This window comes from Neopsephotus bourkii, unplaced genomic scaffold (assembly GCF_033783945.1).
Source record: "Neopsephotus bourkii isolate Nb327-2 ecotype Australia unplaced genomic scaffold, CSIRO-AGI_Nbou_v1 NB_1433, whole genome shotgun sequence".
Lineage (NCBI taxonomy): Eukaryota > Metazoa > Chordata > Aves > Psittaciformes > Psittacidae > Neopsephotus > Neopsephotus bourkii.
Genome location: NW_026901910.1, coordinates 4,869,275 through 4,886,044, shown reverse-complemented (window position 1 = coordinate 4,886,044; position 16,770 = coordinate 4,869,275). Strand labels below are relative to the sequence as shown.

Here is a 16,770-nt window from a genome sequence, read left to right as displayed (position 1 = left end):
GCGAGAGGCAAAGCAGCTGCTGGGAACTACCCCAGTCATCAGAAGTATTAAATATTAGCCTAAAAGTGACACTCAAAATGCAGGTTTTGATGCCGAGTTAGTCCCATGTGTTTTCTGGATGGTGGGAAATATTCAGGCTAATATTCCTTTTGGGTGCAAAGGGGAATATTTTCCCTAATGTTTTCTTTTTCTGTATATAGGAGGAGATAGAAACCTCGTCTCCTCGGCAGATGGAAGCCACAGCACCGGCTCCAGCACAGGCAGAATCAGGCCCTCTGTGCCTATCTCCAAACTGAACCCATTTGGGACCTTCAAGCCCATTTTGGCCAAACACTGAATCTCCCCCTCTACACTCTGAAAACTTCCCTTGTCAGCAATATCTTGGTTAACAACCAGATCTTCCTGTATAAACCCATGCCAGCCATTAGGCAGAGGCGGCGAGGAATGGAGATCGGAAGAAAGCGATGTTGAAGGAGGATCACACCACTCAGGTCATTTGTTCCCATCAGGGCTCTTAATTCTGATCCAGCCTCCTAACCCCTTCCAGATCTTTAATCATTAGTATTTATATTGAGTTTGGAGGAAGACTTAAGCTTGGGCCGAGGGTTTGCTCAACTTGTCTAACTCTTAGGATACCCCAACAGCGAGTTCTTTATTAGCACAGTTCCACTAAGACCCCAAAAGTTCCTTTTTCTTTATATTCAGCCATAAAAAAACAACCCTAAGCTGAAATGCAGGCCTTGAATTTGAAGCACAACTTAACATAAATGCAAAATGAACTTTCCCAGGAAAGTGAAAGAGGAAAACTGGGATTTTATGGCCTTGAAATAGAGATTATTTTCCCCTTACAAATCTTATTTTCAGGAGTTAAGATTTTTGTTGAAGAGCGTATTTTGTACTGCAATTTCATCACTGGATTCTCTGAAGACATCAGGTGGCACCACTGGAAGTATGGGAAGGATATAAACCTGGAAAACTGCCTCCTTCACCAAAAAGAGGGGTTTGTTGCTGGTTTAAGATCTGGAGCGCATTAGAGATATTTTCACTTTCAGTACAGGTTTCCAAAGCTCACATTAGATCAATTTGGTTGTGATATTTAATAACCCTTATGATCGAGACCCAACTGCTCATTTTGGTGTGCTTTATCTGCACAGGACCCAGGTATCTGTGTGTGTTTAGTTGCGGTGCCTGCGCCTGCAACATCATGGTGAGTATTTTCACATCTTTACCACTAGAAATAACCTAACTTCTTTCAACGAAAGCAAGGATTTAGGGTATAAAAAGAGGGTTTAGGGTACAAAAACTGTCTCAAGAGCGATTTGCTCTCTTTTGTCTGATTTTACTATTCATTTCTTTGTCCGAGCGGCAGTGAAAAAGCAGCACAAGGTCACTGCCGCTTCCGAAGGGACCTGAGCTCCTCTCAACCCCCTCCCATTCGCACTGAATCTCTTGGTGAAGCCCACCACCGCATGCTGCAATGAGCCTGCAAGACTCCCTCTCCCCTAGAAAAGGAGGGCGAAGGGAGTAAACCCCACTGGGGAGCCCCTTTGGTGCGGAGGAGAGGATGGGTTTGGCTGGTGAATAGAGACCTCCGCACTCCGGACACAGGGCATCGGTCTTACCGGCGCAGGAGTGCAGCGGCTTGGGCCGGACGAGGAGGGACGGGCAGACGGAATAGAGGGAAAGTTTCTCGAAGTAATCGCAGGTCTCCTTGGAGAGGATCTCGTCGATCATGAAGGTCTTGTAGCGCCTCCTGCCTGCCCTATGCCGGCCGGGAGCGGCGAGCCGGGGCTGCGGCTGGCAGTGCATCGCGGGGCCGGCCCCGGAGCTGCGGGGCACTGCGGGACCCGCGGCCGCCCGTGCATCGGCCGCCTTCTTCTCCTCCTTCTTCTTCCTCCTCCTCCTCCTCCTCCTCGCTGGGCTCCGCTCCGCTCGGCTCCCCCGCTATATAAACCCTGCGATAAGCATCTCTCCGCGGCCCTTTTTAGGACGCCCCGGCTGTCAATCACGACGCCCCGAGTGTCAATCACGGCGCCCGCGGCTCCCCGGCCAGCACCATTGTTAACCCTGCGCCGGGCGGGGAGGATCCGCCGGGCCGCTCCCTCCCTGCGCTCTATTTTAAGACACCGGGGTGCGTGTGCGCGGTTCTCGCTCCCGTCTTTTTCTCCCTCTGGAAATGCTCCAGATTGGGGCTGGCTTTTCCCTTTTTTCCCCTCCTTTCTTCTCTCCCCACCCCCAGGCCTGTTCATTTCAGGGATTAAAAGTGCACATCCCGCATGAAATCCAGAGCGCCTCATCCCAGCTTCCCCCCCCTCCACCCCAATCGGCATCAAACCTATTCCCCAGTCACCGTGTGCTGCAGAAAGGCAGAGGAATAAATAAAACCCTATTTATAGGGGCCTTGCTGTAGCAAAGGCTGCTTTCTTCGGAACGGTGTCCCGGGATAAGATGTTTTCCTGGTGGATCGCTGCTCATCTCAACTGGATTTTTGCAGGGATGAGGGCTGAGGATGGACCCCACTCCACCGGGGCCGAGCCACAGGTGCCCTTTCCCTGCAGTTATCCCCCCCGATGCATCGAATTCGGAGTGGTTTAGGGCAGGAATCACAAGGACACACTATAGGGGGAAGGCCGATGGGGATGAACCGGAGCTGCGGGGTTTGCCACAAGATACAGCCAGCTTGCAGCGACTTGCGGCTGCAGGCGGGTGCATAGAGGCTCATTACAGAGCTGTGCCACCACTCAAACCAACCGTTTGCAGCCTTCCCACAAGGATTTCAGTGCAAAATGCTACCAGCAACCCTTTAGTTTTCACACTTTAGTGATCCCGATGGCAGCAAACTTATCTTCCTATTAGAAAACCCTGCTTATATCGAAGGAAGCGACCATCTGAAGCACATAAAAGATTTACTTTCGTTTTGTTGATCAGTATTTTCTAAAAAACCCTTGAAAAAATGCATAACCTACACCTGTAATCTCCTGTTTTAAAATTTTACTATTTCTTTTTCAATTGCAAGAACCCGTTGGCTTGAAATTCAGAGATTTATTTGCTGATTTGGTCAAATTTAAGCCTGAAAACCCAGACGGCACACACACAGTGGCCACACGCTCTCACAACCGGAATGCACACGCAAAGAAATACACTTCCCTTTGATCTTATTTCCTTAAAACCTTGTTATATGGCTTTAAAACACATTAGACATTAAACCAAAGCTAAACCAAAGTGTTTTGTTCCTTTAAACCATTGGAAGGGCATTCCCGTTTAAAATAAATGGCTTGGAAATGGGTTTGTCTTTTCCTATCGAGAAAGTGATCGGACAAAGAGGAATTAAACCCAAATGAGAAGAACAATGAAGGCGCTCAGAGACTTTTCCCCCCGATGTGATAGAACCCTTTTAAACTGAAGTGTTGCTTTAATTCCTAAACAGCCATTTAACTGACTTCATTATGAACGCGGCTTTATGAATACTCAACTCAGACACGACACATTCTAGGAGCCCACCTTCTTTGCCTCTTTTCCCAAGATGTGGTTCCTTTAAGGAGCTAAAATAATTCCTAACACCATTAACTCCAGCAATTAGCCCTTGAAGATCATCATCCCAAAGCAGCTTTCTGAAGCACAGCACTGGTTTATATCCCAACGCAGCAGCAAGAGGCATTTTGCTCCACCGTGGTTCCTCAGTGCCTGGGGAGCTGCAGTTCCTCTCCCCCCATGCCAGATTCATCCTGTATTCACTGATCAGACTCAGCAGAGGAACGTTTCCTATATGGAGAGTGCTGGAAATCAATGAGCCCGATAAGATCCAGCCCTGAAATCAAGAGGGGAAGAAAAGCATCGGCTCGCCTACAGCTGAGCCCAAAAGAGAAACCTCTGTTTGGCTTTAAACATTCCTTTGCCACGTCTGAAGGACTGGATATGCAGAGATGTGGGGCTGGCACCCTCTGCTCGTGCTCTAGAAACACCAATGCCCTCACCAGACCCCATCCACAAACCATGAGGTGGGATGAACACCCCCGGACCCCAATGGTGAATTATGGGGTGGGATGAGCACCCCGTGACATGGCTCTAGAAACTCGATTTCTTGTATTTAACTAAAACTAGAGAAGTCAAACTGTGAGCTGAGCAATCCAGTGTTGTATGCAACACACGCTGGCTGTCAATCAAAAGAGGGGGGCTTTGGTCAGGAATAATCAGGGGTTTTGTTTCCGAAGTTAATGAAGTGGCTGGAATAGCAAACATCTGCCAAGGGGACTCAAACCCTGAGCAGCTGCTGGAGCCCCCGTGTAGGACTTCTCCCTAAGGTTTCTCCTGCGGTTGGGAACCGGGGCCGGACAGGAGGGTGGGAAGCAAAAGGCATGTTTGGAAAGGTCTGGAGGGCAGAAGACGTGACGCAGATCGCATGCGTGAGCGCAGCACCCGCACTGCACCAACAACAGCAATTGCTCCACAAGAACTTCTCCAAAGGGGAATCAAGCCAAGGACACGATCCGACAATCCCAGTTCTTGTGTGGGTAAAAGCATGGGCAGAATTGAGGAGGAAAACACCAACAGGAAACCTATGAGCTGGTCAGTCAGCAGCGGGTTGCTCATGATGAAGAGGGAGCTCAACCCTCCACTAGAGCACTGAAAGGAGATCCTCCAGGAGGGAAACTATGGTCCATTGGGAAAGAGATCAGCAGGAGACTTGAACTAGGGTTTGGGGAGACAATTAGCTTTAATTCAGAGAGGATCTGTGCTACCCGGCACTTCTTGTGCTGTAATGGAGCCCTACTGGTGCTGAGCACCTCTCCTTCAAGTAGACTTGTTTAGTCCCACCACAGTCATTAGCATAAGATGGTGATTAAGGCCAGAGCAATTAAGCTGCTGTTGCATGACTACAGTTGTTATTTAGGTAGAACCTAAGTACCTGGCTCTGCTCAGGGAGGAGCTGCTGGTTGTGATTACTTGCTCCTGTATTAGGGCATTGCCTGGCACACTGGCATCCTGTGCCTAAGGAGAGCTCTGCCCAGTGGGTTTGCAGCTTACTAATTCCACATCCAAACACTAAAATGCAAAAGAATGAGGTTTTCCTGCCTGTTCTGTAATCAAAGAGTGCCACAGCCTTAAAGTGCATCGGTTCTGGTTCTAAATTCCTTTTGCAAGCCCCTGCCATTACAATGCTTAATCACTAGAAAAGCCCCTTTTCCAATGAAATCCAACCACCTTTGCAAACAGACCCATAGATCCTGCTAAACAGCAACACTCTGATCCTAAGTGTACCCCTTTTTGGGCAGGATCTCATGCTTGATACCTGATCCGGAATAGAAATGCCCAATGTATGGCTACACATCGGGAGCCACAGTGTGGGCCAGTGTTTCACAGAGGCTTTGTCCTCTCAGCATGACAGGTCTCAGTGCATCAAAGTCCCTCTGAGTGAAAGAGCTCCGCATCCATCTCACATAAGTACAGATGTTCCTAGTATCTTCTTGATGCCACAGAAAATGGGTTTGGGTTGGTTTTAAAAACCAGGAAAGGTGTAAAATCTCCCCCCACATAAGCCCCTAACAGAAATGCTCTTTGAGGCAGACAAACACCCCTGCATCATAGAATGGTTTGGGTTGGAAGGGGCCTTCAAAGCAGCTCTAGTCCAACCCCCTGCAATGAGCAGGGACATGTTCAAATAGACCAGGTTGCTCAGACCCACATCCAGACTGGCCTTAAACGTTGCATCCACCACCTCTCCATCATTATACTGAAATTCATCCTCACATCCAGCCTGAATCTCCCTCTTTTAGTCCAAAACCAACACTCCTTGTCCCCTCAGGACCTTTACGGATGGGAAGATGATGCCACTGGCACCAAAGTGTGGGATGCAACAGGAATGGCAGAGCAGAGAGGGAAGTGCTTGTGCTCAAACACCCCACCAGCTTCAGGGAGGCTGCCACTATTCCCCCTATGCCACTATGATGCTGCACATTGTGTGGTCCAAGCCCACCCTGGCTTTGTCCCTCAATGGGCAGAGCTGGGCTTAATGGCAGCCACAGCACTAAATGGCCCTTGGCATGGTCAGAAGAAACAAAGGCTTCAGTTACTTCAATAAAACTATACTGAAAGCTGAACTATCAATTGGGACACCTTTGTTTCAGTCCTTGCTCTGCCACAAGCCCCAAACGGGGCCTTCTTTGCTTAGAGCCAACTTTGAATAATCCCAAAGTAGGGTATAATGGTATTTATCATGTCTACAAAGCCATCAGCTAGTCCCCAAAAGCAGAGCATCTGAACTAAAGTACTAGCAGAGCTCATCCATGCTGATAGCAGGCTCCAAATGCCAGAAAGCTCATCACAGAGATAGTAAAGTCCTTCAGAAAGATAAAGATAAGGTTTCAGATACACATGAAGAGAAACGGAGGCAGAGGCTCCCCCTCTGTTAACCCTCAGGATAGAGGGCAGATGTCCCTCAGCACCATGCACCCTGCATGATCTGAATCCCAGTAACCTCCTCATTTCCCCTCTCCCCCAGCAGCACTGGGGGATGCAAAAGCATCTTGGTGTTTTCCCAGTTACCCCTTTGCAGGGCACACAGCACCTCAACACCTTCTTTCCTAGGCTCTGTTGCTACCAAAACCAACCCAGATGCATCATTGGCAGTGTTGGTTGGGGTGGTTTGCATCAGCATTGCCTCACCACTATGGAGAGCACCAAAGAACACACCAACCCAGATGGAATAAATCATTATGCATTCTGAGACAGGCTCACCAGCAGAACTGAAGGCCTTCAGAGTGATATTTATGGGGTGGCTCTGATTTTCTGGGTGGTGGAAAGATACCACGTACACCTGAGCTGATGCCAAGGAACATATGGCATCTCTCAGCAAGTGGGGATCTGTTTCTTCATGCTCTAGCTCAAAGGCTAGAATGTGGACTTGTGAACTAGGGAGAAGGAGTTTGGGAGCAGCAATGAGAAAGGAAGATGAGAAGATACAGGACAACAGGACAGAAGGCAACTGATCTGCTGCTGTCCTAAGCACTACAAACGAAGGCACAGTTTGAGCAAGACAAGAGGTGCCTGGGCCCCTACTGTGCATCCCAAATACTAACGGGACATGAGTGCTTTCCCCATGCATCCATTACTGCAGGGAACTCCACACTGCACAACCATCTCTTCTTCATCCTGTCCACACTGCTATCCTCTCCAGGATGCTAATGGACACCAAGTTAGCTATTGTAATACGGCCAAGGTACCAAAACTCTCATTTAACCCACTATCCTAGAGGGACTGGAACCAACAGAAAGGGGAAATACCTGATCTCATGAGAACAAGAGCATTTGGGACTGGAACAACTTAAAGGTCTCCCTATTTTGGGCTTTTTTGGCCATTTCCAAAGCTGACACCGCTTCCCTCTAAGCTACACCCCAGCCTCATCTGGATGAGGATCAATGTGTGGATCCTCACTGCTGCATTCAGCTTTGCCTAAGGCCAGTTATTTTTCACACAAGGCTTGCTAAATCTCTGCCAGGCTGGGTGGTAGCATATTAGAGAAGGAAAAAATCACACTATTCCCAGCTCCTATCGAAGTGGGCAGGATGCTTTGGTGCTCCGTGAGTGATGCTTTATTCGCCATTCACAAGCATTATACCTGTTTGGCTTCTTTTTTTCCTACAAGAAAACTTACCTGAGAGCAGGGAAAAGCTCCCAAACCAATAGAGCAGTCTCCATAGAGACACCAGCAAAACACCCCGATCATGTGAGCTGCACACAAGCAGCCTATTCATACTGGAATGGGTGGTGTTCCAGGACATGAAGTCATCTTGACACTCTGCCACTATCTCAGCCTGCAAGAAGCCCAGAGGGAGTTATCGATGCCATCCAGTACTGTGTTTTAGACATGGTTTCTAGGTGGCCCTTCAGAAGGCTGAGCTCCCAAACCCAAAGCTCCAGATGGATCTGAGCACAGCCATTCAAAGGAAACCATGACCCCCATGGCCAGGGATAGCCCAGATGTCCTACATAAACTGCTCATGCTTCCCCTTCCAAGCAGGCTGCAGGGAGTCAGGAATTGCCTGCACCAAGCCCAGTTATCACAATACACCTGAAGAGCCCAAGTCTTCCCCTTCACTTAACTGGAGCACTCCTGGATCCTCAGGAGTTTGCAGGACTCCCACTGCCTAACACTAAGGGAAAAGCAGAGTCGTTGCCAAGAAGCAAAGCCTGATCATGCCTATGGATTCGCTCCTTCTAAACAAGAAAAGAGCAAAGTCTCAGCTACAATGAAAACCCCCTTCCAGAGGCCCTGGCCAAAATGAGCCTTCTGAAGTGAGCTGCAAAGGGCTGGCTGCATGCACAAAGCCAGCCAAGGCAGAGTTTGGTGCTTCAAACTCACAGGAGAGCTTATTCCAAGCTCTTAATCCTGCTACTAATCACTGCACTGCACTAATGATGTGCAGTGTCCTTCTGCATGAAGTTCTATCTGCACCAAGTTTCTACCTGTGGAATAGCTCAGGAGTGGATTTCATGGTCAGAGCTGAACCACAATGCCATTCCCAGAAGGATTTGTTGCAGCAGTCAGGCATTTCAACATCAGCTAGGAACCAGCACACAGCTCCTAGCATTCGGGAGCACTGGGCTGCCTGCAGAACACTCGCATGCATCAGCCCCAGCTCAGTCAAAGCTATTTCTACCACCAAATCCCTCAAGAGAAGCCTTGGGCTGAAAGATCTGGCCCTGAAGAATGACCTCTCTGTACAAGTGTCATTCTGGAAGCAAATCTCTCACCCTCGGGACTGCTTAACAACAGCCAAAGCACCCACAGGATCCTGCTATCAATCAGGCTGTGCCACTGCCCACCGCCACAAGACCTGGCCCTGCCTTGCTGCCCTTCTGGTTGCTGCAACATGCCTTCAGACACAGCTTCTTGCATGACCCCAGCTCCATACAGGGGCAATTGTAATTCAATTGCCATTCAGTATCATCAGGGCATTAAAACACACATAGCTGCTAAGCCCCTGGTGCCAATGGTTAAGCCACAGAGCTTTTGCTGTGTTAGCGATGTAAGAGGAGGAATAGGACATCAAAAACCCAGTACATATGGACAATCCCATTGCATTTAAGGAGCACCTTGACTCAGACATCCTGTTCTCCTGGATGTGATCTCAGCTTTATGCTTGACCCTGAGCTCTTTGTCTTCGCGCCATTACCCATTTCCTTGCCTTCTCACTCAAAAATGCTCTTTCCAACAGCATTCCAAAACACTTCATCCCTACAGCCAGGGCTCTTACCACTTCTGGGAACCTCAAGCCTAACATTACCTGCTACCTGACCATACGTTTAGTGCCTTTCATTGAGGGCTCAGCTCAGGCTGCACAGATCATGAGCTTTATTGGTTCACAAACAAGAACTGCTCTCAATTTCTTCTACCTACCTTAAAGGCTTCCTAAGAGACATAAAGGTGTACTGTCCAGCATGCTGTGGACAGCAAGAACAACCATTGAAAAAGGCCTTTAACACAGAAAACTTTAAACACAACATGAAAGCTTGCTCCTATTACACATCAACTATCTTGTCATAAATCCATCCTAACGCTTTTACCTACTCCAAGACATTCTTGCTTACTACATTAAGAATTCTTCATAACTTAGTCCCATGTTACCCATCTATTATAGGTTATTTCCTTATTAACTTATCACAGCAGAGACACTACCTTCTTTCCTGTTTTAAGACCCCCATATTTTACCCTGAAAGCTCATTTATCTCCCTAAGAAAGGAAGGGTGCCCACACCCCTGCATTGCCAGCTGCAAGCACTAACGAGGGCTCATTGGCCTAAGTGCTTCTGCACTATAAAAAGGGGACAGGATGACCTTAGGAAGTTCTGTGGTGGTTGGTGGTGATGGTGTGGTATTAGGTCAGTGTTAAGCTTGGAAACTGGAAGCAAGATGCTCTGTTACTAAACTAAGTAAGGTTGAAATGTAATGAGTTTATGTAATTTATATTAGATTTATAATCTGTATAAATAATAGATTATAATTGTATGATATTAGCATATAGTGATGCTATAAGTAAAACAGACCACATGGTAAGGACATCTTGCTAGAAGAACAATCCAGGACTTATTTTCTGAAGTCTCACTAACTTACATGGGAATTCACTTTCATCATCAGCTGTGGATCTTCACTGCAGGTAAGAAAGCTCTTTATGAATATAGCTCAGGGGTGTTCTGAGACTCCTTGGTCTTAGTTCTTCTGTGCATCCTATTTTGTGCCTTTTTTTATTGAAGAAAATGATTGTTTTCCATAGTTGTAGCTTTAAGTCTATAAGAATATTAAATGCTTAAAGTAGAAGCATTAAAATAGATATATATGTTAGCATATAGAGAAAGTGTTAAGGCTTACAGAAAATCCTCTGTTCAGTGAGCAGAAAGAAGTTATTCAGCTGTAGCTGGAGAATAAATCAAGATCTGATATTTCTCATAGTATAAAAGGCTTCTTTTCACCTTCTTACAACCACTGAGGCTGACAATACATGGTAATAACATTGCTGGCCGGGTAGTTTGATAGTGAACTAGAGGATCTTTCTGTTGTGTAATGCCTGAATGTGGCCATTTGATGTGTAACTAACTCCAACCTCAATGATGAGGTTTGGGCACCAATCCCAATCAGCAGAGCTAGCCTTGTTGATCTGGGAAGAGGAAAGCAAGTTAGCATGTGCATAAACCAGCTTATAACAGGGTTTGGACCATTCTGGCATGACACTCTCCTATCTTAGCTTTGCCTGTAAACACAGCAGCTTGTGGATGCTGTAATGCAGCAAGGTTAGAGAGCTAAGGGCAGTTGGGCATTGGAAGCATGAAAGGAGGTGTGAGAGCTAAGAAGCACATGGAACCCTGAGTAGGAGGGGAGATTTAAATGCTACTGTCCAGAGAGGGCTGGCTGGGAAAGAGGGGAGATGGCTACCTCCAGGAGCTGGTCTGTGTCCTGTTTGTGTGCTGCTGCTTTGACCTGCATTGGCCAATCCAAGTCATCTGTGGCATGCTACCTTCACTTCAGTCTTTAACACTTTCTGTTAGCTGCCATGTTTCTGCAGATTTAAGTGGGAAATCTCCCAGGGTTTCCCAGAATAGGAGGATTGTGAACAGGATCCACTTTAACAGATGAACCCTGTTCCATTGCATGCAATGGGACTACTGATACTGGATAAAGATCTGTCTTGTGACCCAGGTGAGGCAAAGCTTAATAATTACCACGTAATCAGGTCTTTGGTCCAACTGCTCTCAAAGTTGAATCACGATAAGAAACTGGTTCAAAATCACCTGCTCTGAGCTTAGAGCAGTGAAAAGCTGCTCCTTTAAACTTCCAATGTGATATTTTTCTATATATAGTAAAGGCACAACAATGACAACATCAGTCAGGCAAAGGACAGTGACTTAAGATGCAGTGATAAGCCACAAATGATTGTTGAGAAAGGCAAAGAGCAGAGTTTTCTGGTCCTAATTGTTTTTAAGCAGAACTGGTATGGCCACATTGCTATGAGATGCTCCCGTGTACAGGTGTACAAACAACTCTGCCATGTTCCACAGGGCTCTACTGCTATGAGGCACTGCTTTCGGTGCCCAGTTCTTGCTTTGTATGCATGCAGCCTGGATCATGGGCTGGTTCTGCTTGCTTTAGAGAACTTACATTAGGAGATACAGGTCTCTTGGGCAGAGGTGCATGTTATCAGCTGCTGCTTGGTCTCCTCTGCAGGGGCTTTGGAGGTCCTGGTGACTAAGAGTGGGTAAAGGTGCAGTGTTCCTGGGCTGGTGGTGTTGATGGATGTTGCCCCATTGCACTTTACAAACAAATGAGTGCCTTCAGCTCTCAAATGAGCACATAGAGCTGTTCTAAATAGAAGAGGATCACAGTGTTATCAAAAGGCAGGCTGATTAGAAGTCCTGGACTCATCCTGACCTTATAGAACTTGAACAGCATTCTGTCTTCTGTGGGACTTCCAGACCCTTGCTTCCCACTGGATACGGAGGCACTGTATTAGTGGTATGTAGAGATACCTACCTCTGTGATAAGGGTAGGTAGATGTATGCAGGACAGCTAGCTTTTCAGTGTACTTACCAATACCCATCAGGGGAGAACCCCTGTTCTGGATATCCTGCTGCTGAAGCTTGCTAATACTGTGATGTTGGGTGCTGACATGCCAATGAACTGGTCATTAAAAGGCTCAGTTTGAGAAGGCTGTCAGACACAGCGTGCTGTGTGTGGTTAGAATAGATAGCACCATAAACCCCAGATAGTAGTCAAGAGACAAGAAAACAACTGTCCCTTAGGTCTGCTCCAGCCTCAGATGCCATCCAACCCATGGTCAAACATGCAGACAGGGATGCTCTGTTCTCAGAACCAATTGCCTCTCCCTGCTGCAAGCGCTGGGTCACAGACACATGGGATATTAGTGTTAAAAGCCAAGCACCAGAGCTCTTCCATAAAAGTCCAGCAGAGAGCCACGTTAACCCCTGTAATCCCTTCCTGTGGGGGACACGACGCCACAGGGATTTATTAATTAAACCCTGTTATCTGGTGGCCACTGTTTCCTTGTAACATGTATAACGAGGGCTCATTCGTTAGCAAATGTTTCCATTACATTTAAGGCTGTGAGGCTCTCTGAAGACTTCTCCTCCCCAAAAAGAGGTACAGAATTTGGTGTGGTTTCAGGTTTTGGGTGAAGGCAGGGGATGGAGAAGTAAACCTGGAGATGGATCTGTTGCCAATGTGAACAATTCAAGCTTTGCGCCCTGGGATGCCATGGTACTATCTACAAACAGCTCTGTGGGAGGAGATGGATGTGATTCCTGCTCTGGCACTTCTCAGCCTTGTGATCCCTACCTTTGTTGTTGCTATTCCCTGCTTAGTGCTCTGGAGAGCTCCATGTGCAAGTGAAGAGGAGCCACCTGATGTGCAGGGCCTGCATCTGGATGAGTGACTCTTCAGGTGGGCAACATTGAAAGCTGAAGTGTTTCTGGCTTCATTGCAAGCTCTGTGCTGAACACTTCAAGTACCAGTTATTAGAAATAGAATCACTTTTGTCAGATGAGCTCTGAATGCTGAGAAACTATGGCACCAAAAGATTGGGCAAAGAAAAGCTCAAGATGCTTCTTTCAAGCAACAGCTGTAATAGGAACGGCATGACTTTAACTGAGTACTGATGTCTCTTCAGAGATGCGATTTTTAGACCATTGGGCTTTGGTGAAACGGATCTAATAGGTTATGAAATCTGCTCTGCATGTTACCAAGAGCTCTTTGCAGGAGCTGCTCAAGAGCAAGAGGGAAAGGACTAACTGCATCCAAAGCCTTTAGTCCAGGCGTGCCAGTTGTGCTGGAGCAGCTCTTGGGAGATGGAGCTACAGTTCCCTCTTCTGGCCAAACCTGCAGCTGCAAGTCCTTTTAGAAACAGGATTTAAGGGTCTTTAAATTATACATTCATTTAATCCAGGCTTGGGTTAGGGCCCCGTGTGAATAAAGCTCGAAGCGAAGGATGCCAGACAAATCACAAAGTCTGTGTGTGAGGGGGGGAATAAAGCCTTTATGGAGATAAAATATAGCTGAAGAAATTAAACTGGATGGCCAACTTGATACAAGGAGTCATGGAATCATAGAATCCCAGAGTGGTGGAAGGGGCCTTAAAGCTCGCCCAGTTCCGACTGCTGCCATAGGCAGGGACCCCTTCCATTAGAGCAGCTTGCTCCAAGCCCCTGGCCTTGAGCACTGCCAGGGATGGGGCAGCCGCAGCTTCTCTGGGCAACCCCTATGATGCTCTTAGTGCTGCAGTGATTTAATGACCTTGTGCCATGATCTCAAAGCTTTAGAATTACTCCAGGGGCAAGAGACAGGGATGCCGCTTGTAGGGACTCTTTAGTTGCCAGAGCCTGGAAAGAGATGGGATTGGACATTGGGATCTCAGGCTGAAGAGTTACTGTGTTGTGTCCCTGTGTTCTTCCCTGCCAGGAATGGGGTCAGCAGCAAAGCCTGAAGGAACCCCTCAGCTAAGACATGACTCAGATGTTCCTCCTCTTCCCCCTGCAGCCAGCCAGTGAATGAGCTGTTCCCGTTGAGCACATGGAAAAGGCGACCTTATCGAATCAAAAAATCACTGGGAAAACCATCCCATCCCATCTGGCTGCTCCCGAGCGAGCTGCAGACCTTTGCTGGCACTGGCTGAGGCAGCCTGAACCCTCAGCCTTCCCCACGCATTCCTGGGACATTTCTAATCATAACTGTGAATGGCATCCCGCAGCGCCTTTCTGGGATCAGGTTCCCCTCTAGAAAGGCCCAATCCTGTGTCTGGAGGCAGGGGAGCTCCAAGCAGCACAGCCTGGCTTTCACTGGGGGCCCATTAGTGAAGTTTTTAATAGGAATTGAGCTTCTTTAATAGTTTAATGGGGTTTCCCAAGTGTTCTTGTAGCTTCTCACAGTTGCATCTTTAAAGGAAGCCAGCAAAAGGCAGGCAAGGCTAAAAGGACCTCTTCCTTGTCCTCTGTTCTGCAGTAACATCTGCATATTGTCAGTTATGGAGAGCAGAAAATAGCCTTTTTTTTCAGAAGGCCACTTGATGTTTTTCCCTTCTGGGTGCCGGTGTGTTCACACAGTTCCACATGGATCCAGTGCTAACGAGTAACTCGGCACACGGCCCCGTCTGCTCCCTTTATTATCATGCATTCCTGTCTGCCCCTCTAATCTAAGATGCTTTTAAAGGACCCATCATCAAAATAGCAAAGTGCTGCCACGGGATCTGGTTACTAATCTCCAGGAGCTGGAATAACCTCCCCTTCAATCCTTATGGAGCAGAAGGCTGAAAAGCACCTAAAAGACGAAGCTTTCTTGTGCATGATGCAATACAGAACCATTGTTCTGTCAGAAATGATGGTGTTAGTTTACACCGCACGAGACCGTGAGTCATTAAAACTGTGCTGAACTATGTCCAAGAAGTGGTTTACATTGGCCTGTGTAATTCATCGCTTGCTTCATTGGTTGGCTTTGAGTGTGTTAGCAGAGAATGTGAGTGCCTTACGAGTAGTAGTGGAATCACTCTCACAGCATCCACACGGCATTTTCCTTCCGTGTGGGGAATAGGAGGCATAATGATGAAGGATGAGATTTGTCTAGGGAAATAAGAGTGATTTCTAGGGCAGCACTCCAAATGCAACCAGATGTCCTGTGTCATAGTCCTTCTCTGCAGGGTCTCCACCTAGACTGAGTATGTTCCCCTGTCTCCTGGCAAGCCAAGGACAGGTTCAGCAGCTGGACCACATAAAATCATAGCCAATGTCTGCATCCTTCTGCTTAAAGAAGTTAAAACTCTCATGGTAATGATGTTAGATATAGACTTTGTTGCTTACCATATAAACCAAGGAAACAGAAGATGAAGGAATATGCCTGGGATGAGTCTTTTAGCTTTGTTATAGAAACCAGTCTCTCTTCCATTCCTAAGTCACTACGAGCCTTATGCTCCGTTTTGCATATCCTTATTCCCAGGTAACTCTTCATCACAGGCAGGAACAGGCTCATGCATCACATCCATGTGTCCCAGAAAGACAGCCCTCACTCCACAGAGTTCCTCAGCTCTGTCTCATTTCCATCAAACTGTGGTTTTTCCTAAGCCCACTGTGAAACTGTGGGTGGGCAGGGTCTGATTGCCAGCTTGTGTGAACTGGGTCAGTTTGTAGTGGTACATTTGCAGCTAAAGACTACACCATTAGAGGCAACTGTATTGTAACTGAAATGGCTCATGTTCCACTGCTATAACTGGTTTTAAATGAATGTATATAGACAAATGGGTGTATTATCTCATCTTAATAACAGCCATCCACTTTCTCCCATAGGCAGAAGTATAACCTGCGTAATCTGAACCCCAGCCTTCTCTTCCCATTATTCAAGTCATGCTCCCTACCAAACAACAGAATCATAGAATCCCAGATTGGTTTGGGTTGGAAGGGACCTTAAAGCCCATGAATGTCCAACCCCTGCCACTGGCAGGGACCCCTTCCACTGGAGCAGCTTGCTCCAAACCCCTGTGTCCAACCTGGCCTTGAGCACTGCCAGGGATGGGGCAGCCACAGCTTCTCTGGGCAATAGCAGCACATTCATAGCGTTAAAGCACGTACCATAAAGTTATCCAGGCACCTCAATGTGCATGCCCTTGAACTGCTTTGGTTACTCATTTTGGGGGGAAACAGCAGCTTCAGAAAAGCACCCACAAAGCCTTCATTTGGTGGCACCCTGAAACAGAGAACTGACCCATGGGCTGAGATGTGCCTCTGCAGAGGAACAGCTTTACATCTACGTTGGATGCGTTCAGCTGTAGCATCTCAGTGCTGATTTAGAAAGACCTGAGTTCCAGTGTTAAAGCTTCTAATGACTTTTTGAAAGTGGCTTTAACAAAGTGTCACAGTTTTGTAAGCTCTCCCACAGAGCAGGATTTATCCCCTGTCAAATCAGTGTGCTCATCACTAGAAAGCTACACACTAAAGGTGTAGAGCTTTGACTCCTGGCTGGCCTTTAGCAAAGGCTCTTCTCTGCTGATGGTGCACAGGTAAAAGCAGGGTTGCAAATCATCAGTTCCCCCCAGTCCTGCAGCAATGCCTTTCCAAGAGAAGCCCATCAGATGGCAGTCCTCCAGAGCAGAGCCTCAACCCAGCACACGAGCATCCCCTTTCCTGCTGCCCAGCAGCCAAGAGCAGCAGCTCAAAGCAAGGAAACCTGATGAAATGAAGGAGCAAAACGTCCCGAAGCTTTGCTGAAGCATTCAGCCTGAAC

General features: G+C 47.4%; 2 protein-coding genes across 2 annotated transcripts in view; one reads left to right on the top strand and one right to left on the bottom strand.

Moving 5' to 3' along the window:
* The window catches only part of BARX2 (BARX homeobox 2), a 32,157-nt gene extending 30,255 nt beyond the window's left edge, over positions 1-1,902 (bottom strand). The window contains exon 1 of the mRNA XM_061368553.1: positions 1,623-1,902. Coding sequence (XP_061224537.1) covers positions 1,623-1,809 — 187 coding nt within the window. The 5' untranslated portion in view covers positions 1,810-1,902. The remainder of the gene's footprint in view (positions 1-1,622) is intronic.
* ZBTB44 (zinc finger and BTB domain containing 44) overlaps positions 1-16,770 on the top strand; it is a 398,215-nt gene that overhangs the window by 296,685 nt on the left and 84,760 nt on the right. The gene's annotated exons all lie outside the window — the stretch shown is intronic.